This window comes from Polypterus senegalus, chromosome 6, assembly GCF_016835505.1.
Source record: "Polypterus senegalus isolate Bchr_013 chromosome 6, ASM1683550v1, whole genome shotgun sequence".
NCBI lineage: Eukaryota > Metazoa > Chordata > Cladistia > Polypteriformes > Polypteridae > Polypterus > Polypterus senegalus.
The window spans coordinates 26,689,289-26,713,646 of record NC_053159.1 but is presented as its reverse complement, the minus strand read 5'-3'; the positions used below and the strand labels follow the sequence as shown (position 1 = coordinate 26,713,646).

Below are 24,358 nucleotides of genomic sequence, written 5' to 3'. Positions count from 1 at the left end.
TCCACCACATAAATCTCTTAATTCCCTTGAAGGAGTGTGAAGGAGCAGCCCCCACCTCCTCCCGCCATGCAATACTTCTTTGTGGATACCAACAAACTCAATTACGGGGACGCACTGTCTCCTCACCAGAAGTGAGAATTGGGAGCTGCCATAACCTTAGTGGAAGGAGTGATCAACCCCAACCCCAGGCAGACCCCGGTCCTATTTCACAATACTATTATGGAGCCTGGAGAGGTGGTAAGAGAATGCCCCTGCTGCCTCCAGGTAGAGGTCAGGAGGAGGCTGGACTTGAGCATGATCAAAGAAAGCCATAGACCCTTGGTCCAATCCTATTGTTCTTGTACCCAAGCCAGATGGAAGTTGGAAGTTCTGCAATAACTTACACTGGCTCATCTCAGTCTCTTGATTTGATGTCCACCCCAGTCACAGGTTGATGATCTCCTGGTGCGCCTAAGAAGCGGGATGTACCTGTCCACCCATGACATGACGAAAGGATATTTGGCAGATGCCTATGATGGACTTGGTTAAAGAGAAAACCATATCTAGCACCCCAAGGGTTCACTGGCAGAAATACTACTTCAGTCTCACAGAGGCCAAACATTCAGGTGATGTAATGGGCCAAGGACAGGAAAAACCCCAGTACTCCAAGATTGAAGCCATTTGTGACTGGCTGCAACTAATAGGCACATGCAAGTCTTCTCGGGTCTTCTGGGATATTAACCACCAGTTTGTGGTGCGATTCTCCAAGAGGGCACCTCTAACGAAGTTAACTCAGAAGCGATCTGTCAACGCAGTGCAGCTTTCAGTGACCTGATTTCGGCTCTGTTATTGTTTTCCCCAAACCTTGTTGAACCTTCCTTTATTTGCTGTGTTAAGTCAAATTGTCTATGGAGCCAAACAGTCCGGTATGTCCCTAAGTCGGAAACTGTTGGACTGGGAGAGAAGGAATGCTGCAATGGAGTGTGAGGTGCTAGCTGTCAAGTAAGCAATCACCAAGCTTTGCTATTACCTCCTGGGATGGGAGCTCGTGTTGGTACAGAACATGCGCATCTGCAGTGGCTGGTGGCACACAAAGACAGACATGCGGGTCATCAGTTGTTCCTGGACCTGCAGCCTTACAAGTACATGGGTCTAAAGTGGGTCCCTCTCTCCTGGCTCCATAACCTCATTACTAGGTCTGCCTGTGTCAGATGTGTGAGTAGGGGCCTTCTGGGAGGTTCAGGTAAGCTAGTCGACACCACTCCAATGGGGTCTTTGCTAGTGTAGCACCCCAACAATTCACACCCGTGTCTGGAGATCATAACACATAGTTTGCAATTTAATGGTTGCAAAACCTTTTCTACCCTCTGACTACAAATCACATCTCACATTTTTTTTTTGTTGTTGAGGGTTTATGGTCATCCCTCCTCTTGTGGGGCTTTTGTTATATTGTTGTACACTTCTAGTTGTTTTTCCAGCTCTCCAATTTTGGGCCTGCTCCAGCTGAAGCCAGAAGGTAATATTAGGGGCCTGGCTAAGTTCAGATGAGCATCTGCTAAGTACAGCAATTAGGATTCTGACCCTTGCTTGTTTTGGGAGGCCTTGGTGAAGAGTCCTTGTCATGACAAGACTAGAGCTTTAAGGCCAGGCCTACCCCTAATTGTGAGGCCTACTGGAGGAGCACTGAAGCCTTGGTGGAGTCTGAGAGCTGGCAAATCATAACTGTGATGGACTGGTGCCTTCGGGGATACCAGGATACCTTGTAGTCCTCCATGATACTGAAGTGGATTATGGAGGTTATGTCAACGTATGAAGCACTTAACTGAAATGCAAACTCAAGTGAATACGTTGCAGGGAGTGATTCTGTCCACAGAGGTGAGCAGCGTCTACCAGCCTAGTTAACAATTTGAGTGAAATTCTCTTAAAGCTGGGATTTACAGCTTCTCTGATGGCCACCCCTGAAGGAAGGAGGAGTGCAGTGCAGAAGACGGCGGCCGAGCCGAGGTCTGTACTGCAGTTAGTGCTTTCTCTAAGTGTCGCCTTCACTTTCAGTGTGTGTGTGTGTGTGCAGCTGTGCCCCCCGACACTGCGTCTTACGGTGCTGCTTTCTATTGTTAGGTTTCTTTGTTTTGTTATTTTTCTGTTCCTTCTTGTTTGATATTTTTAACAATGATATTCTGAGTCACACCACACAAGCTGACATCATGCTGTGACACATCTCTTCTGGTGTCAAGTTCTTCTTCAGGGACCCCCTGCAGGTTCCCACTAGTTTCACAGTCAGTCAGTCATTTTACTTCAAACTGAGCTCATTCTTTATTTTGTTCTTCTTTTATTTCTACGCTCAGAACAGCACGGCAGCGTCAGATTTACATTTAGAAGAAATGAACATCAATCTTTGTCATTTCTTTAAATGCTTTACTCTCTTTGATTATTCACGAAGCCCCCTTTACCCCGAGCTCTATCCCAGTATTGGCAATTATTGACACCTAAGTGAGGCCTTTAAGAAAGAAGGTAGCAGAACACATGGAAAAGTGGCACAGAAATCATAACAGCGATCATCTCGGCAGATAAGCGCTAGTACACTGGACCGGGCTCTTGGACTTGGCCGCCGTTTGATGGGATCGTGTTGGAAGGTGACGTTTTAGTGTTTTTTACACGGCTGCGTCCTCGACTAAACTCTGTGGCCTAGTTTGTGCTGTTTTATTTAAAAGACTGAGGCCCTCACACAACTAAACTGAAAAGCTTTTCTTACCTTCTTGTGAGGATGCCCTCCACATTTAGGGCTGGGGCATACTTGACGCTCAGAACACGTCATGGCTGCCACGCATTCCCAGTGCTCTTTTGACACGTCTTCTAAGCACATCATCAGAAATGAATGTGACGCTCGCACAAGTTGCAGTACCAGGAAAAATTTGGATGGCGCGTGTGTTCAGGTTTTGGTACGTGACGTCAACATCGTTGTTTACCATCAATTGCCAGCTCTTGGAAAGTGGATGTGGAAACGTACAAAAAACAAAATGGAAGCGAATCTGAGACAATAAATACGTCTGTGCAAAGTGGAAAATGTCTGAGAAAAAAAGTGGAGATTCGCCGTTGCAAGATGACGCAGTGTGACGGCATTGCAGTTCCAATAGGATTAGTGTTTGAGGAATGGCTCAATGCGGTGAAGCAGATCATCAAACTTACATGCTGACATACAGAAGTATTTGTGCTGCTTTTCTTCATCCATTTCTCACATATTCAATACAAGCATCGCATATTCCCCAATGTAATGATGCAATACATGTCAGGGTCTCATACGCCATCTTCTGTGTCGCTGTTTTTATGCACCTTGGCAACAACATCAGAATTAGAATCTTTCTTCCCTCACGTGATGATGTCTCTCACTGCCCAAGTACAGACAGTGCACCGCTCACTTAGCAGCAGGCGCACACATCGTGTAGCGTTACATATATCACGGCTTTGAGATGTGAAGAGGGCGGTTGTAATTTTAAAGCAGATGCTGAAAGAACGGAGTCGATGGAGAGAAGTGTCTGTCACAGGCATCGGAGAGAGCCACGGATGAATACACAGAGCTGCCCATCATGTTTTAGTGTCATACAGCACAGAGTCACAGGAGATTTGTCTTTCTTGACACTCATCAACAGAACAAGACTCTTTAAAGTCAAAGTGAATACAGATCTGTGCAAAGTCTTCTAAGTGAATTACAAATAAAAAAAACACAAAATAACTGATCACAAAAGTATTCGCGCCTTTTAATGCGACTCCCCTAAATCATCACTGGGGCAGCCCAGTGGTTTGCCAAGTCCCACAATTAGTCCAATGGAGGTCACCTGCCCGGGGTTTCAGATGATTGTTGTATAAATGCGTCTCATCTGAAAGAGCCAACTTGTGCCGAGTCAATATGGTGGTCTAACTGCACAATGAGTAGAAAAGAAAACTTCAAGCAACTCCGTGAAAAGGGAGAGTCAGGGGATGGAGACGAGAAACCATCCAAGGCACTGAATATCCAGTTAAATCAACCATTAAGAAATGGAGAGAGTATGGCAGAGGGGGTGGGAGGCCACCGAGAGACCTCTGAAGGAGTTACAAGCTACGGTGGTGACACTGGAGAGTCTGGGCAGACTAACGGTATTTCACTAGTAACGGCACAATTGGTGAGTGGCAAAGAGAAAAAACACAAAGGAGACATCGACCCGAGTTTGCCTGAAAGCACTTGGGAGACTCTTGAATCATCCAGAAGAGGCTTCTATGATTTGATGAGACCAAACCTGCGCCTTTTGGCTATAAGACTAAACACCACTCTGTACATTATCACAAACACACCGGTGGCGACGGTTCTCTGATGCAGACCCCGTAAGAAAATGAATTCTAAAAAACACAACAAACTCCTGATGCAGCCTGGAAGAAACAACAACCTCAAACATAAAGCCAAAGCTACACAGGAATGGTGCAAAAAACAACAATGTGATTATGTCAACTTGAAAAGGCTGTTGTGGCCTGAAGGGGGAGCTCCAGCTCCCCAACCTATTTGCACAGCACACAGACTTTATTATGCTGTGGGAAACACTTCCAATCATTTCCCACCAATGCACAGTCTACAGTACAGCAAGCACAATAAGTAAAGTTTCTTCTCTTCCTCTGCTTAGCTCACACTCTCTTTCTCTCTCCTTCTTCTTCCTCCTGACTTGGTCTCCCCGAATGAAAACCGGCAGCTCCTTTTATGCCGTGCCCGGGAGGACTCCAGGTGGCTTGTTCGTGAGGTCCAGAAGTACTCCCAGGTGTAACTGAAGCCCGACATTGTAGGACTCTGCAGCCTAACAGGGCTGTAGCAAACTCCAACTCCCAGTGTGCCCTGCAAGAATCTGTGGTGCGTGGCAACCCAGGGGGCTGCCCTCTTGTGCCTCGGCCGAGAAATGGCAGTATGTAGACGTGCAAAGCTGATAGGGAGACACCCGAGCACACAGACTGAAGGCTGTCATGGCTGTCAAAGGTGAAGCTCCTAAATACCGGTGTGAAGGGGGAGAAGACTTTAGGTAATCGGTAAGAAGTGTTTTATATTTGTAATTAATTTAGACCACTTTGCAGAGGTCTGTTTTTCACTTTGACATTAAAGTCTATTTTTTTTGTGCTACATATTAAATTAAATCTCTTGTGAATAAATGTTGTAAAACAATAAAACCTGAAAACTTCCAAGAGCTGACTGCTTTTTCTCGGTCCTGTAACTTGGTCAGGTATGTTGAACAGTTGGGTGAACTGCCAAAGGGGTCCCTTTCCGTAACAGCGATGCCTTGCACAAGATCACAATGACACCTCCCTAAAAATGGGCCTTTAAAAGTGACATTTATTTCTCGTCTGTTCCAGTGCTTGCAAATCAAGCCAAGAAAATAAAGCTGAAGGGCCGAGTTCCAAGTGCAGGATTTATTCACTCCCCGTCTCAGTAATTGACTTGCTGTAGTGCATTTATAATTAACAGAATTCCTTGTTTGTCTGCCAGCACTTCCACTAGTCGACAGAAGCAGTGAGCGCGGCTCCGAATGCCAAGGCTATGGTGAAGCTGGTCCACATATGGGGGACTCAAGGGCAGGAGTATGCTGCATGCTGGGAATGGGGAGCGGGCACGGCTGTCAAATGCTGCCACCCTGGATGGCGGCTGCTGGAGGTTCAGGGCCGTTGGTTATGTTTCAGTCGAGGTCTGTTCTCTGCCTTAAATATTTTTCCCTTTTTATTACCATTTGTGGTGCTTTTTTTGAGTTGTTTTTCACTTTTTTTTGTTACGTTTTTACATTAATATATACAGTAGACCCCTGCGAAGTTGCGGTTCAGAGTTTGCGGCCTCAGTCATTCACGGATTTTTCCTTAGAACCTATCTAATAATTGTTAGCAGAAATCGCAAATATCCTCCACAATTTTTATGGCTTTTTTCATGGCAATATCGTACTGTAGAGAGAACCGCAGCTTGGGATGGTGAAAGTAGCCAACTCCCAGCAGTCCCTGCAGTGGCTCCGATTGGTCTTCTGCTGAGAGTGCTGGGGCTGTTGAGGTCAAAGGATGTCAGCGCAGCTTTTAAAAAGCGGGTTGGTGACCAAAAGCAAAAAAAAGCTTTTTGTAATTTGTGTTTCAAGTTCCTGTCTGTCTGCCTTCTGTTGGGTTACCTGTATTTATTCATTTTGTCCTGGATCGTTTCGTGCGTCTGCTGTCAGCCTGTGTACATGAGGACTGTAAATGGATTCATGGCCATCCTGCAAAGAAAGGAGCGCTCCTGAACCCGTCCACCCATCTTCACCATTTCAGGAACTAGTGGTAGGACTATCTGTACATTCCCATTCAACGTGCGGATCACTGGACTATCTATTTTCATCATTACATTTCATCTGTTGCCATTTTTCATGATTTACTGTGTGTGTTTTCTTTGTGCTTTGTTGTACTTAATGTGTAATCGCCGTAAGGGGAACAGGGGTGGTATCGTTGTTTTCTTATTTCATTTCTTTTCATTACATTCTTTATTTGCTGTTTGATTACTGTTTTGCTTTGTTTTTGTCTTTGTTTGTGAGTGCGTGTGGGTCGGGTCAAGGCTGGGTGGGTCACTGGAGTCTCCACCATAAAAATAAATAAATCACCGTCTTCACGACGGTGTGAATCTTAGCGGGACCGGACCGCTACAATGTTATTCCTTGCTGCTGATTGACAGTAATTCATCTCCAGCTGAGTGTTCTTGTGCTTTCCGTTTACTTAAAAGCCTGAACAGCACCTGTCCTTTTTGGCTGATTGCTTTGTTTCTCTCTCCTCCCCCAGACATTCTCGGCTCCTGTTGGGTGTTGTGCTCCCCTATTATGTTTGTCTATTGTTTAATCAAAAACTAACTGCATACGGAGCTCTTTTTACATCTGAAAGAGACACGTTTGTTTGAAGTGTTTAAATAAAGTTCCTGTCTCTACAATCGCCTGTGTTTCTGTGACCCAATACTGCAGCCGCACTAAGACTAGCCTGCCAGCATCAGCGCTTACCTCTCTCTGTGTGCTTGATGCAGCCAGTTCAAGCGCAGTTGGCTCAGTGATTTAAATCCATGGCGTCAGTTGCACTTTGTACATATTGTTCCAGTTTTTTTTAAATAGTTTTTACAGTTCATTAGCAGTGTGTAAAATGATTAGTGTTGCAGTAATTGTGATGCTAATTTGTATGAAAAAAAGTGTTCCATTAAAATTTCACTTTTTCTTTGTTAATTGTGATGTTTACTTAAAGTGCAGCAAAAAAGTATTTGTGTCCAGGGATTCATTAACCCCCAACTATGTGGCAGTTTAAGGGTTAAGCCCAAAGATGCCGCCGAAACGAGCTGCACCTTTTAAGGCTTCTGGCAATGAAAACGCGCTTGCATGAATTACATTACATATAGCGGTAATATTGGTATTTTACATTCTAGGACTGCGGGAGACATAGCAATACAGTACTGTACAGTATACAGGTTTACCTTTACATTCTTTATTTTTAGGTAATGTATTAAGCTGAGTTTGAGTATTTTGGGGGCATATTTAGGGTTTAAACTATGAATTTATGAACTATGCATTTTTTTAACCACATCCAAAATTCGCAGTTTTTCACAATTCACGGGTGCTCTGGGAATGTAACCCCTGCGAATTTTGGGGGTGTACTGTATTCTTGAGTGTTGATGTATATTTCTATGTTATTGTTGTGTTCCTTGTAAGTGGAACCCGAGGGGCAGGGCCACCACAACATGGCTTTGATATTCAGGCCCTCAGATCATCATGGTGTGTCCTTGATGACTCCCTACACATATCTCCTGCTTTCCAGCCAGTCTGATCTTCACATCGTTGGGGACCTAAGTTATTTATTTGAAAGCACACTGGATCAGTGCACACTCTCACTTCAGCTTATCTACTAACCGTTGGCATTTTGAGACTTCAAATTTATTTATGGACTTCTAGCGCATATGTGAAGTTCTTCATCTCCTGGTCCTACTCTTAAAACCTCCCTTGTGGCCCGCTAGTTGTCACCTGTGGCAGAGAAGTCACAGAGAAAACCGCCCAGTAAATAACCCAGGGAATCACAATAACCGCCCAGGAACAGGATGCTTGCTTTCAAAAGTGCCTGCCATTTTGTATTTGATTTACAAGAGGTGAGCAACAACTTTCACCATAACATGGAGTTTGCTATGAATTAGTTCATCATAAGTGCTCCTGTTTTGACATATTATTAATAATCATTTGCTTACATTTTTAAAATTTTCTTGGCATTGTCAGTGTATTTAATTTGGCACCACCATTTTTGAAACTCAGCTCGTTTCAACCAACGATTTATTTAGCAGAAGTGCGTGTAGAAATGCTGCTTGAGCTCCTTTACAATTACAGCAATTAATCTTTATGATGCCTGACTGGGACTTCTTTCTTATCTTTAGCCAAATCGAAAGTTTTGTTTGTTATTGTGATTCTTGTGTGTGTGTGAAGAGGGTTGTTGTTAAAATATTTCTGTTTTATCAATCTGTCTGTCTATTATATATGGGCTTTTCCTATCTATTTATCTGTAATATAGTGCCTTTCCCAGCTATCTATCTAATCCTGCCAACTACGCTAAAATATCTATTATATAGTGCCTTACATATCTATCTAATCCTGCCAACTACGCTAAAATATCTATCTATTGTCACACATGTGCAAGTGGGAGGCAGCTAAAGGGAGAGTAATAATTACTCTAGTAAGAGTAATAAAATATTCGACAAGGAGGTGGTGGAATACGCTGACTGTCTTTCTCAGTTCCCTACAGACCTTTCCTGGGAAATCCTGCAAGGTTTCAGCGCCTCAAAAGACATCACTTCCGATTCTGGCCTTTTTGCTGACATCATTTACTTGATGGGCCTTTAAAGCCTCCATCTTTGTGTCTGATAATCAGTTCTGTTTTGGACTCTGTTCTATACACATCATGCTACTACAATTCAACTTTTGCAGCCGGGAAAACAATATACGGGTGGCTGCCCCAAATCTTTATGACGTCTTTGTCTATTTATTATCACATTATCTATCTATCAATCAATCATATAGTGCCTTACATATCTAACTATTGACTATATAGTGCCTTACATATCTATCGATTATATAGCACCTTACATATCTATCATATAGTGCCTTACATGTCTTATCTATCTATCATATACTGCCTTACATGTCTTATCTATCTATTATATAGTGCCTTTCCTATCTATCCATCTATTGTATAGTGCCTTTCCTATCTATCTATCTATCTACATCGGTAGATGTTATCTGACAAATGCGGTCAAAGCTGCATGTGTTGTGCTCATGTTTATTCTGGTGTTGAGGCTTTACCTGAGTGAGCCTCACCAAATCCAACTCCAGGCCACTGATTCCGAGATGCCAAACATGCTTTAACTTACCTAATGAAGTGAAAAGGTCAATTACAGAATACCCAGACACACCAAAGAACCCGTTTACCTGTGTCGGCAGCAGCTACCAGATGCCATGCTGTTCTAGCCAAGCACATGCGGGTCTGCGTCCCTTGGCGTGCAGCACCCACTTCAAGTAAGGGGCTTGTGAGGGACAGAGATCAGGTTAGACCGTTTAGTTGTTGTTTTTACACACTGGAGCCGAGCAGGGTTCAGGAGAAAAGCTTCAACACAGAGAGAACAGTTTCAGCATTATTTATTTTAAAATAAGTTTTTATTTAGATTTATCATAGTGGTATTCATGCCATTAAACTGTTTTCAGAATTCTCCCCCCAACACTTTGGGAAAAGAACATAACTAAAAATTTGTCATTTTTCCATCTGCTATGTAATTTCTCCTTTTAAATAGACTCTTTAGTACATTTTTAGCTTTATTTTCTAAATTACAAAACTTAAAAAATGAAATGAGAAGGAAAATTTCCTTAAAAAAAGCACATGAAAACAAAGAGTAACTTGTTGCTAAAATGGCGTCAGTGAGAAGGAAGTGGCATTGCACCTTAGGACAAGCCTTCCTCCGAGTCTGACAGCTCCCTTTGTAAAGCAGTGTGGGGGATTATTTTATTTAATATACATTCCTCTAACCCCCCACACCGCTGGATGTTAATGGGTTAAAAGCAAGCACTTTCACGTACAAACTGAAGAGAGAGTATTCCTTTAAGGCAGAGCTGATGAAGGCTTGCACAAATGCTTCTAACTACAGTGAGTGACTAACGGGGGACGCACCTTCACCCTCCATGTCTGACCTCACTACTCGGGTTGTGCTTCGATCGACTGATTAATCCACATTTGTGGTTTGCCTCAGCTGGGTCTTTATGCCAAGGCCAGCTCTGCTGTAGTGCCAGCCGCACACCTGAGGCTGCCAGCACAGTCTTGCCCATCCAGATGTCGCATGTCAAAGAACTTATTCAGAGCAACCGCGCAGTGGGACTGCTGGGGGTGAAAGTGATCCGATTTAAACACATCGGTGCATGCAGAGTATTACAAGAGTGCTGAATTTGGCACAAAACCTCTTGGATATGGTAGGATCTGTTTCAGATGCCCTTCCAAAGTCAGAAAAGGCTCCCTGATCTCGGCCCAAGTGCTCATGACTCAATTTAGACGTATCTCCTCACGCTGAGCCGTGAGGCTGCACAGTGTCTCATGAAGCCAAGCCAGTGTTTCAGTTTTGAGTTGCTACGTGCATGCTGCCCATAACATTTCAGTGCAAAAAAAATAAAAAAATAAAAGGGCTGACTTTTATTTAAATCTTAGCTGTGCTCTGTGTCACTAAGTGGAATAAAATATTAATAATAAGCAGACTGAGTACATCATCACGGTCCTGTCCGAAAATGCTCCAGTAGATCTGGGGACACAATTCTTTAAAATGTTCCTTTCATAATTCCTTTTTAATAAATAAAAATGTATCTGGTGATTATTGTGCATAGCAAGATACAAATAAATATATATAGATATATCTATCTTTTGAAATGTGCTCATTTTTCTTTTTCACAAATAGCCCTTCTTGCAAGTCCTTATGAAACAAAGCTCTCCGAGCACACAAGCGTGCAAAAAGGGATACTGTCTCTTTGATTTTTTTTTTTTTTTTTTAAACTTTCATACAAAAAATACCAAATACAGAAAATCCACAAAACCCCCTGGGATTTCAGAGGTAAGGTTGAGGCAGGGCAAAACAAGTCAAAATAAACGTATCTGCATTCTGGACAAAAGACACCGAGAAACACAAAGTGCACAATGGCCGTTATTTACAGACAACACAGCAGTCCTTCAAGTTTCCAGTTATCAAAAAATTACAAGATTTAAAACACAGCTGCATCGCTCGTAGGACGACAGGTAACATATCCACACAGAATTTATACTTATTTATGTTCAGGTATATATACATACATATATCTATCTGTGTGTGTGGGTGTGTGTGTGTGACACACGCACACACATTATATCTATATGTATATATACACACGGTATACGCACACATACACACACATACGTATACAGGAAAGAGTTTCGTTTTACTTGAATTATGTACATCAGTTACTAGGAGGTGGACGCAGATCTGCTCATCCGCCTCACCTCTCACACTCTTCCTCATGCTTGTCCATTCGCACTGCGCACACACACACAGCTGACCAAGGACATCATCACCAGTCGGCGTCCTCCTCTATGTAGTAATCGGGAGTAGAAGTACCATCAAAAAGGCCAGGGTCCAAGGACTTGCGCTGCTTTCCTCTGGCAAACACCCGAGACAAGGAACCCAAGCCCATCTTCTCCTTTTTTTTCTTTCGCTTCTGGTCCTCCAGATCCTCCAAGGACTTCAAAGATAAAAGAAGGTGAGAAAGTCAGTGTGAGTGCCACCTCTGCTCTGCTTGGCCATTTCAGGACACAAAGCACAAAGCAACCTGATGTTTAGGAAGCTGAGAGACCCTGGACTTGCCCTGTGGTGCTGTGTGAAGTTCTTTCAATGGCGCTTTGCTTTGCCAGTACTAGTCTAAACATGTCAAAAAAAAAAAAGAATTTGTACATGTAAAATCTGCTTTTAGAGGAACCCCTATGTGAAACATAAATTAACCCATGTGCAAAGTAAGTGAACCACCTTTTTTCCCAGCCAGTGAGATTAGGGATCAAGTAATTGGGCACCACAGGGCCAAAATTTCATTTAGGGCATGCTGAACCTGTGGCCGCAAGACCTTAATAGCAATCACCTCCTCCAAACTCTGAAACATCAAACTTCACGGGGGGTCACTTAAAATCCCTCTGTAAATGCAAAGGTAGCGTCTCCAGAAATTACTGAAAGGTGCACGGAGACCTGGATAGAGTGTCATGTCAGCAAGACTCGTAAGGAGGGACAGACGAAGGACAGAACTGAAAAGACTGTAATAATCGTCAAAACACGAGGGCCAATCAAAAGAGAAGTCACAAACAGAAGGGAGTTGAAAACCAAAATGGAAACTAGCAGTAGGCTTACTTGATAAATAAATTTAATTCTGGAACAGTTTTAGACAGAATTTACAAACTGAGGGGCAAAGCTGTGCTGCAGAGCCGGCTTATTTATAGAGGAAGTTCAACAAATGTCATCGAGCACCACTTGCAAGTCTTGTGTCACTAACTGCTTGTCATATAAACAAAAGATGATAATGACAAAACAAATTAAACTTTATCCAAATCAATAAACAGTAGCACAAAATCCCTAAAATGTATTCACCATATTAAAAATTAGCATTCAAAACATAGCACAAAAGTGTTTGTTGAGGATACTGAAAAATTGGGTACGGAATCAAAATTCAAAAAGCCAAATATCAGAGATTAATTATTCAACAGCAAGTTAACCAATCAGAGAAACAGCAAGCAGACCCTCACTTACCAGGCACCAAGTAAACCAAACAATGAGCCAATCGTCAGGTGCTCATTTATGGAGTAGTAAGTCAGGCCAATCATGAGAGCCTCATGAACTGAGAATCAAACAAATAGCCAATTAAGTTTGCTAGTTAAATAGCCAAACACCACACCTTCAATGATCTGCTCACCAATCAGAGAGTCAATGCCTAGGTCCTTGTACTGACTGCACCGAGTAGAATGATTTTGAATACAGATGGAATCACAAGATGAATTGTAAAAAATAACTAGCCAAAATCCAAACGGGTAAGACAAGATTTAGTAGCATAGCCTAGTCAAGGTCTAAGTATGGAATTGCAGAGATTATATTTCAGGAAAAAAAAATGTTGACTAGAGCTGAAGCCAAAATGTTAGACGTAAATCTTGGACCAGGGCCATATACGAGGTCAAAGCTAGCGATTCTGTGAAAAACCCTGGGTATAAATATGTTTCCACAAACATGGATGATGAATGCTCTGTCTTGCCAGCTTATGAGTCGTTGTGTCAACGATATCACTTGGCTCAACTTCCGGGAACAACCCAGAGATGCGTCCGTAACTATAAGTGTTTAAAACAGTGGAGCCTATAATGAAAACAAGATGGTGCCACAGTAAAATGTATTTACTTTAAAACTCCATTAAAAAAGCATCAGATTCGAAAACCAATGTGATGGCGGATTATTTGACCTCTAAAAGCCATAAAATTAAGTTTCAATTATTTTTAGAGGACCAGAGAGAAACTGTAAAAATTTTAAAACAAACTTCAGGTCATGCCAACCCTCATTCATCTGACACCAAGTTAAACAATCATCAGCTGCTTAATAATGTGGCACTAGTGTGTTAATCATCTGACAAAGGGTCTACAAAATGAAAACACGGTGGCTCAACAACCCAGAGTCCTTTAAAATTTTCCCACTAAGCAACAAGAAAACGTTTTACAACATGTTACAAAGAACCCCCTGGAGCAGCTCAAGGTACCTTCTGACTTGTCTTCTCTGCCGCAGACATGCACGGTCACATCCCGATGATGTAATAAAATGGGAGGGGAGCCAGAAGGAAAGCCTCACCCTATTTCTGATATTGACATTGAAAAAGACCAACTGGATAACTCACCAATTATTTTGGAAGAATGCTGAATAACTGCATAAGTCTTAAAGTCACTCAAGCTGGCCACAACAAGAAATGCCCCGTCTGGTATAAGTGTTACTCCTCTTACCCCATAACCACATTCAAACTATCAAGCATGATGGTTGAAACATCAAGGTCTGGGAGTACCTTCTAATATTAATAATATTAAAAATGTCTGAGTGAGAATGTCAGACCCTCTGACAAAAACGGGTTCCCCATCTCGACAACGATCTCATACATATTCATTTGAACAAATCCCCTAATGAACTGGGTGGGAAAAAACTGAGCTAGGTTTTGGAATGCAGACCATTGGTTCAACCCAATAAAAACTGGATTGAGTATTGTGTGCAGTTCTGGACAACATGCCTCAAAAAAGACATAACAGGAGTTGAAACTGTGTAGAGGTAAAGTAAATGTCTTACTATGACAGACTCACAGGGAAGATGGTGTGGGGACCTAATCCAGGTCTTCAAAATTCCCACAGGCATTGATAAAGTAGGTCCAGCAAAATTGTTGAGACTAAATGTCACAATTTGTACTCATGGATATAGATGGGAAGTAACGGGAAGTGTACGATTAGGACTGAAGCCAGGAAATGCTTCTTTATTCAAAGAGTTGTGGTAATCTGGAGGAAAATACCGAATAGAATCTTGAGAACTTGTTGGAATGAGAGAGGGAGACAGTTTAGCTATTAGCTAAACAAACAAGCCTCTCTTCTCGTTTGTCCAGTTTCTTATGTTCTTGTGTATGTATGAAAAGCACTGTCCAATAAGACACCCCACCAATCTGGAGTCCTGGAAGCAGTTTAGAAAGCAATCATGGGATTGTTCCTTAAAATGTATCTGATAGACGGATCAGCATCTCTCCTTGCTGTCATGTTAGGACATAGGATACTTCTTACCAAGTAAACAGTTCACTTACTTTGCACAATGGGATTGTTGACTTTTTTGTTAAATTAGCAGATCTGTAATAAAAAAACATTTTTGAATATATGCTTGTTGTTCACATTTTCCAATTAACACTTCAGTTCATATTTTTTATAATTTGTCCAAGTCATGAAAAATGAGTCTCCAATGTTAAGCCGCAAGTGTCCTGCTGCGTCACCAGACAGATGAAGGCAGCCCTCCATATGAGAAGTGACGTAGCGGATGTGCGCTTCAGGAAAGCACAGCCCCGGGCAATAAGTTTGATAGCACAAGTGCTCCATTTTGTTTTCCTACAGATTCCTAAACAGAGCAGGGTGATCTTCAAATGACATATGGAATTGTGCCATACTCAAATGGATAACAACAGGAGTGTGATGGGTGTTTATACAAAACTAGGGGTTAGGCCTCGAAGGGCCAGCTAGGAAACCTCCGACATGGCAGCTGAACAGCCTGCAGTCCCCCACTTGGGGGTAAAAAAAATAAAAAGCACAGCCCAGTAAGCAGAACTGGTGATGAAATCTGCGGGAATCACAAACTGTGTGGCTACGTGTGCTTGTGATGTGACAGCAGACGCACGCCTGGATTACTTTCTGAGTGACATGCATTAAAAGCCTATAAAACAATTCAAAATAAATGAGCATGTTGCCTGAAAAATCCTTCATATTACTAGTTCTCTTATATGAAAACTCCACTTCAAAATGATTTTTTTACATGTTATTTACCTCATCCAGTTTGTAGTGAGGGGTAAAAAAAATGTAATCTCATATTTTCATGCAGAATGGAGACAAAAAAAATTCATAATATAACAGAACTCAATGGTGGTCAGTGCTGTACAACAGCAAACGATGTGGAAAACATCCATGAAAAAAAAGAAAAACAAAATCTTGTGCTGCATAATCCATGTGTCAGTTATTTATTTGTATGCTCAAATAAACAGTGCACTTCATAAACTGGAAGCATAAACCTCAGAAATGACTTTTTTGACTTGAAGACCTGCCAACCCCATTCATTGGTCTTCAGTTCAAAAAGAAGTGACTCCCATGATGCTTTAGTTTCTTGTTTATGATGTGTGTGGATTATTCCAGAGGTATCTACTCTTATTGTAAAGCACTAGTCACCATTGAGTTCTATTATATCATAAACTTTTTTCTCTTGATGCTACATGAAAACAAAAAAATGACATTTTTTTGTGGGCCAGCACAACAAACCGCTTGAGGTAAGTAACATATAAAAAAATATCATTGTGGAGTGTTTTTTTACTACAATGGTGGCAAGAACCAACGTTAAAAGACACAAAAGGATATCATATCTCATAGGAAAACACAACCAAAAAAGTCCTGGGCCTTCTAAACTTAGCATCATTTGTGTACGACTTAGGCAAGGAACCAAAGAAAAAAGTATGGCAGCTTTATAAAATAAATAAGATAAAAGATGTTAATTAGTCTTGCTTCATCTATTTCTAAAACTGTTTTACTTTTCAAGTTTATGTGCCAATTAATATAGCAGGGATTGGCCAGCTGTTATTTTAAAAAATAATAGTTAAAGACAATGGCTAAAATGAAAGTCTACTGGTCTGCGTGTTTTTCAGCATTCATCTTCACAACATCTTAATCAAATGTGGCATCCAAAAGGAAGAGTAAAAGAAGCCTGACTCAGCATACGCCACCCTAATTCGTGGTGTTCTTAAGAAATACAATGATTTACTTACTGAGGTAGAAGTACATAATAAATTAGAACAATTGCATCAAATATATACATATTAAAATGTGTGCTTTAATTTAAATGTTTAAAGTCCAAATATTATTGACTGTAACAGAAATTTGTCATCATCCGACTGTGGTCCATAGGGCACTAGAATCCCTAATAAAGGATCAAAAATCAAGATTGACATCTTAACTGTAATCATTAACTTTGTGATAGTCTAAAATGACACCCCACATGCTTATGTTTGAAATCTGTCATTTTTATCCTAGTGGGGGAGAGACTCTTAGACAGCTAAGACCACTGGAAAAGAATAACAAAAATCATCATATTTGTAATCTTGAAATGACTTAAAATAACAGCCCACGTGTCTATATGACTGACCAGGATTTAAAAAAAATGTTAGAAGGAGAAACTTTGACCTCTCATATCTCATTAGGGGTTGAACCCTCAGGGTTGCTTTATGTGGCATTCACAACTTCAAGCCCTTCTGATAATTTTTTTTATTAGTGAATTCTTCATCATAGGGGGTCATTTCCTTATGATCCAAAAGACCTTAAAATAAGGGTTTTTGGGTCTTGAGGACCAAAAATAGAGTTATAATGAGCTAAAATGATTTCAAAGTGTTCAGAAGTAATTCACATACACACAAAACTGTGTCACGAACAACTGGACCCGAGGTTTGCATCTGAGAAATGTGAGGGACAGGCAAAGCAAATAACAGGGAGAGCAGACGGCCACGAGTCACAGCAGACCAACGTGTCGTAAGGCTACTGCTGGACTGACCGCATCACCCTGAGTTATGAGTTTTAAATGGCCACTGCAACATTTATTGATTTATAATTATTATTATTATTAGGTCCATTCATAGCTGCACTGGCGTGTTGGAATGTCACAAGCCAAATGACCAGTTTATGGAAATAAACTAATCATGGCACTGTGCTACATTTTAGTAGAATAGCAAATCTTAAGTAATGAGTTAAAACAATAAATATGTAAAGCTTAATAAACGTGGTCTTGAGCAATTATGGGTACATTGACTCAGGGATGTGTACAGCCAAGGAAATCCTGGTCATCCAATCCAGACCACTGGAGTAATAACACGCAGCTTTTATTAAAGGTATGGATTCACTCAAAAGTAATCAAACTGATACAATTGAGGGGACTGAAATAATAAAGTTTCTGTAGGTGTTTTAAATTTCTCTATAATTTGAAATATTTTATCATTTTTTGCAATCTGTAATCAAGGCAGCTGGGTGAATATGAAACACGAACAACGTTCTGCTGTAATGGCATCACACAAGCAAGGCGTGGGGGTAAAAGATGAGGATTATGGACTCGGCATCTGTCTGGGCACACAAAAGTCTTATTGATATTTATACATTTCTTGAGACTTTATGCAAACTTTACAGTTCAGTAAATGGCAGCTAATTAGCAGCAGTGGTCCTCAGTTTTCCATCTCCTTTTATTTTACTGCCATTCCATTACCAGGACAAAGTTTGTATTGGATTTATCATTGGAGTCTGAACATAATTTAGGTAAGGCAGAATTACATTTTAAATATTAATGAACGTTTTAACTCTTTTTCCACAAAATATTTAATAATAGTAATAAAAAAACGTGTTCAATGGTTATACAGTACCACACATACATTCATTTTTATAAGTGCTGCACGAATAATCAAAGGCTAAACTATATAATATACACAGTTTATTTCCATTTGCAGTTCAGTATAGTAAAACGAAATGTTTAAATTCAAGCAGCATTGAAATTTTAAAGTTCACTGTTCAGGTATGTAAAATATCTATAAAAATTATTCATATTTTATTATTATTATTCAATGTTGAATTAGTGGAATTCAGCTTTTTTGACACCGATCAACAGAAAAAGACTCTTTAATGTCAAAGTGAAAAGACGTCTCAATGTGGTCTAAATTAATTACAAATATAAAACACAAAATATGACACCAATGAGTTCAGTGGAGGTTACCTGGCTAGGGTTTCCATCGATTGTTGTATAAATGCACCTGATGTGGAAGGGACAGCTCTTGGTGACTCAGTATGGTGGCCTGACCAACACAATGAAGACAAAAGAATACAACAAGCAACTCAGTGAAAAGGGGGATTGAAAGGTACCAGTCTGGGGATGGAGACAAGAAAATATCCAAGTCACTGAATATTCCCTGGAGTCCAGCTAAATCAGTCATTAAGAAATGGAAATCTGCACATGAGCAGGTCGTCTCCAAAAGCAGAACAATTGTGTATAGAAGACGTGTGAGGGAGGCTACCAAGAAACCTTTGAAAACTCCATAGGAGTTACAAGCTACAGGGGATCAGATTGGAGAGACTATGCATACAGCAACTGTAGACCAGGGTCTTCACTAGACGAAGCTTTATGGGAGAGTGGCAAAGAGAAGACCACCGTTAAAATAAAAAAAAACATACAGAGAGTTTACCAGAAGGCTCGTGGGAGTCTCTTCAGTCAGCAAAAAGAAGGTTCTATGGCCTATGGCTTGTGAGCGTAAAATGAATGCAGCAAAATATAAAGAAACCAAGGAAGACGACCTGCTTCAGCCTGCAAGAAACCTGCGCCTTGGGAGAAGATTGGCTTTCTAGCCAGACAATAACCCCAGGAATAAAGGTAAAGCTACACAGAAATGGCTTATGAAACAACAATCCAACACACAGTATGTGGCTGGGCTTGATGAAGGCTGTTCAAGCACGATCAACATGCAACCTGACAGAGCTGAGCAGTTTTGTAAAGAAGACAAATGGGGAAAAATATCAATGTGCAGATGGTTCAAAGCTGATAGAGGGAGACACCTGTGCTCACAGACTGAAGGCTGTCATGGCTGCCGAAAGTGCATCAACTACTAAATACTGTTGGAAGGGGGTGAAGACTTGACTGAACAGTTAGTTTATGTTTTATATTTGTAGTTCATTTAGATGTGAGATCTGTTTACAGTCTAATATTAATGAGTCTTTTTCTGTTGAACAGTGTCAAAAGAGCCAAATTAAACCCATTAATTCAATGTTTTATAACAATAAAATGTGAAAACTTCCAAGGGGTGAAAACGTTTTTTGTGTTCTATACGTAGCTGAACAGTGTGACTGAAAACCGTAATACTGCTTGAATATAAACGCTTTTTTTTACTACACCGAACATGAAAAGTACCAATTGAAATGTACTGCATATATTAGTTCTCCCTTTGTTTATTAATGTCATTTTGGAAGGAGCAGCACTTTTCATAATAAATGGATGTGTGTATTTAAGTGATTTCTTCAGCTCTGACTTTGGCCTCAACTAGAGTCTACTGCATGTCAAACACTTACAAAGGAGGTTAGAAATGTTACTATTTTTTATGTTTTGGTGCATCCAGATCAGGATTCTGCAAAGAACAAAAGTGTCGAACCTCTCTGTCTGCCTGCCTTTATGGTCAAATCTGTTTTGGCCTGGGTGTTTCAATGTTACTTCTTTCCAGTTGCTATTATTTAATAGGCCAATTGAAGGAAAAAAGTGTATGCTTTTTCAAATAAAATAAGTGAGTATTATATAAAGTCAGTCTAGTACATAAAGAATGGAAAAAGAACTACTGTTATGCAAAAAATTGAATTATTTTTATCCAGACAAATTATATCTCAAATGAGGCCAAAGTTGCTGCTAAGATGCTACATTCATCTTATCCAAGCTACTCCTTTCAGTAATTTTTAAAATGAAAACTAGAAAATCTGATTGAATTGCTGGTTCTCTTTTCATTACTGCCTAAGGGAGTCTGGGCTGTAAAACACTGCAAACTGGTCAGACATGTGGCCTTGTCACACAATGCTATATAATGACACTTTAGAAAATGTGCCTCGGGGTGATTGGCCCGTCGTTTCCTACTGAATGATATCCTCTTGTTTTGTCAAGTCAGGTTCTTTGAATTTGTTGCTTCGGTTTACCTTACTTTCCCACACTGGAGAAGCGGGGGGGTCTTTATTAGACTGCTTTACTACTGTAACTGGTATATAAAGTACATATGTGCAAACAAGGCATGCAAAAGTGAAGTGTGTAAAATGTGTGCTACTGTCCAGTATGGCCAGCTGAAGTCAAACACTACGGTATCTACACAAGACCAAGTGCGGCCCCACTCATGAGCCGTGTCCTTTCACTTCATGTCAAAGTGTGTCTTACTTCTGCAGTACCTTAAACAAGCATCAGACTTGTTGCATGCTCTGTTCAGCACATTGAGAACATAAAGCTGAAGACTCACAGACACCTACATTGGACTGCAAAAGAAACAGCTACGTTTTACAGAATGTCCCCAGTGTCTACTGTGAGTGATCTTCTGCCCATGCGGCGTCTTACATTGCAGAGAGAGTGCGTCCGATGTCTCGGTGAGTTGATGTCACTGGGCGTCGAAGACCGGTCCCCCTCGATGGCGGAGGCGTCTGATATGATGGAGGGCTGCCGAGAATGGCATGGACTCACCCTCACAGCTGGAGGTAGGAACAGGTTAACACAGTCAGACTGATCATGGAGGCTTTCTAATCTCACATCATCTACTCAAATCAACCACTTTGACATTTACTTCTTAATTTCAAACAGGATTTGTAAAACACCAGTGATTACCTTTATGATTTACTCAGAACTTCACTTACTTAAACTGGTCTTTTCTTACAGAAAGCACTAACTTCATTAAAAAAAAAACATGACTAGGTTTGTCACAGTGTGATATGAATTCATTAATACATTCTAATTTACTACATATATACTGTACATATATTAGACATTGGCATGCTTTAAATTCTCTATAGGGCAAAACAGAAAAGTACACATTAAAAATCAACACTTATTTACAATACATGCTTCAAAAATAACGGTTATAAGCAGGGGTCACATTCTGGGTCACTTAGGCTATATGAATGCTTAATGTAAAGGCCAAGGCAGGTTCAACTCTTCCACCTCCCTAATCATTCTGTATTGCTTAACATTTCCTTCTAATTCTCTGCTCCAAAACTTAACAAATCTCACTATAATAACACAGAAGACACCAAGGATCAGTTTTTTGTAGAAGGTGCACCCCTGATTATAACTAAGAACAATTCATTTTTACTAAGAGATGTTTTTTGTAACCAGGAGTTGAACTTCTTTGGCCACTATTGATGGTGTACACCAGCTTGTGCAGATTATCAAGATCCTCACAGCGTCAGCATTTTGCCTGCCACCTTACCAAAGAGCCCCCTGTACAGCAGTGGGAGCACAAAGAATTGTCACGCATCGCTAGCTTTGTAGTGTCAAGCTACAGCAGAGACAATTGTCTGCAGTGTGTTCTCGAAATGAAAATGATGTCAGTAGCACAGGTAGAGAAAACACAATTACATAAACACTGTACTGCACAAAGCAACGAGGGGAGACATGGTGTGTCAGATACTCGCTGATAAACTGAGCGGTGTGCAAACACGTGCAGAGCGACTGGCAGTGGGAGGTCAGCCACTGCTCTTACTTTGGGATGGTGCTCTCCTTTAACTAAAAGTGTATGAAGGCTATCGGGTCCATGGTGCCAGGAACTCAGGGTACTTTTCTAGCAAGTGACATGTGGCAGAGAGCTATGAAGAAAGTTAATCACAAAAAAGGAGCAGAAAAGTCGATGTGGACATGCTGACCATCTGATATACTGCCAAGCCACCTGGATGGCACACTGCTGTCGAAGTCCATTGATGCAGGAGGGCTAATGTGATCTTTGTTTGCAGTGCAGTTAGAAATGATCAGGAGCCGGTCAACATGCTGTCACCTTCACATAATAAACAACAGTTTTCCAAACAATAAACAGTCAAAAGTAGACAATGATAGCAACAGTTATATCAACAACAACAACCCCCTCCACCAAAATGTGTCCTGTTAAGGTCATGTCACATGATGCAACTTTTCCAGTGATTAAGGTTGCAGCCTCCATTTTCATAATCTCAGCAAGTCCCATGACAGCCAATTACCTAATGTGACATGCCCAGCAGCTCAGGCCAGCTAATCCGTGACTTGTTCTGATGAAGTCAAACAGGTTTAACTTTGTCTTTAGTTTTGGGGATGAGACCTCTGTGCATGAGAAGTGACAACCAATGAAAATAAAGGGGTAATATAATTCATATAATGCAGCAACAAGGAAATAGGAACATGCATGCTCTGAACCTTGCAAACAGAAGAGAAGCTCATCTGTCATTGTCGTGGCAAAAAACTGTCACCAAAAGGTTTTTACCTGAAATGAAGGCTATCAGGACTCAGAGGATAGACATATCTTATTTGCTTGATATTCTAATTTATGCTAAATCTAATTTTTCAGAAGTTATTAAATACTTGTATGCCTGTTAATTACTTTTACTCACCATAACTGTTAATAGTTCATACTGAGTGGCTCCGTCAGTCAGCATGTTATTGTCTGCTACAATAAGAAGCGAGCACGACTGTGCTGGAAGATTGGCACTCGGTCGGCAAAGTAGACATGGGCAGTGAATTTCAGTCATTTATTGACCTAGTGTGATGATGAGACCAGCAACGGCGGTCAGCAAATGTGACAAACCCCACGACTAGAAGTCATGTAATATGACATCAGCTTTAAAAGGGTAAATAGAAAACTACCTGAGCTACACCTTGGAGAGAAATGTAGCTCAAACATCAGACCCCACTTAAATAAGATTTAGGAAGAAAGAAGAAGAGAACAACAACCACCACAGGCCATCTGGCTCTGCAGAATTTCCACTGAAGCACACCATTTTGTAAGAAGAATAAGTCTGAAAAGTGAAGATGCAAAGGAGATGGAAATATCAGATTTCCAATGATAATCTATGGATGTCTGTGCAGGTATTGTGCCTATACAAAACAACTGCTGCTGGTTGGAAGAGAGACAAAGAAATGACAGGCCCAATAAGAGAAAAGTATGAGGAAAGAAAAGGATGTTAATCTGAGAAACATTTAGTTTTAGACAAATATGAAGCCAAGACTGGAGGGCATTCCCAGGACATGTGCAAAAAAGTACCAGTGATGATTGCCAAGCAGAAAGGACAACAGGAATAAGTGGACAGACCAAAGACAGAACACTTCTGGGGAGGAAAAAAGTGTGACAAAATATCCTAAATCGAACGTGTTGAAGATTGAGGTTCTTAGATGACATTAAAATTCTATGAACAACAGAAATTTAAATCTATCTAAAAACAGATTTCCAAGAAAATGGAAGTAGTGAGAGAAGGTTCCTCTGCCCAACAGAAGGTGAAGGTCGATATGAGGCCTAGAGGATTGACAGCTACAGGAATTGTGAAGTGGATGGGAGGGAAGATAAAGAAATTCTGCATGGTTTAAGAACAGACCTTAATTGTAAGTAAAAGAAAACAGAAGGAACTCTGATATTACATTTTTGTGGGATTGTCTGCAATATTTTGATGGATCTGTTGTACCAAATTAAGGATTTTAAGGTCAAGGATTTCTGTTATGACTGTAGTTTATCCAGAATTTAAGTACTTTTAAGTTTTCTGACATTTACATTGTAATATTTGTGATGGCATTTTTATTTGGTAGTGGATACCACTAAACTGAGTTACTTGGCAAGAAGAAGCCTTGACCATGGAGGTGACCAAAAACCCCAATGGTCATTCTAACAGAAGTCTTCTGCTGTAATGCGAGACCCTGTCGTTGTAAGATGACCATCTCAACAGCACTCAATCAACTGGGCAATTATGGCTCGACAGAAGCCAATGAATATGACAAGCCCACTTGGAGTGTGCCAAATGGCATTTAAAGTACTCTGAGTGCAGGAGG

General features: G+C 40.8%; 1 protein-coding gene across 7 annotated transcripts in view; it reads right to left on the bottom strand.

Moving 5' to 3' along the window:
* LOC120530889 (kazrin-like) overlaps positions 1 to 24,358 on the bottom strand; it is a 690,431-nt gene that overhangs the window by 42,142 nt on the left and 623,931 nt on the right. For all 7 annotated transcript variants that reach the window (XM_039755646.1, XM_039755649.1, XM_039755647.1 and 4 more), the window contains 2 exons: positions 20,921 to 21,051; positions 11,636 to 11,759 (listed from right to left, as the gene is read on the bottom strand). In XM_039755646.1, coding sequence (XP_039611580.1) covers positions 11,636 to 11,759; positions 20,921 to 21,051 — 255 coding nt within the window. The remainder of the gene's footprint in view (positions 1 to 11,635; positions 11,760 to 20,920; positions 21,052 to 24,358) is intronic.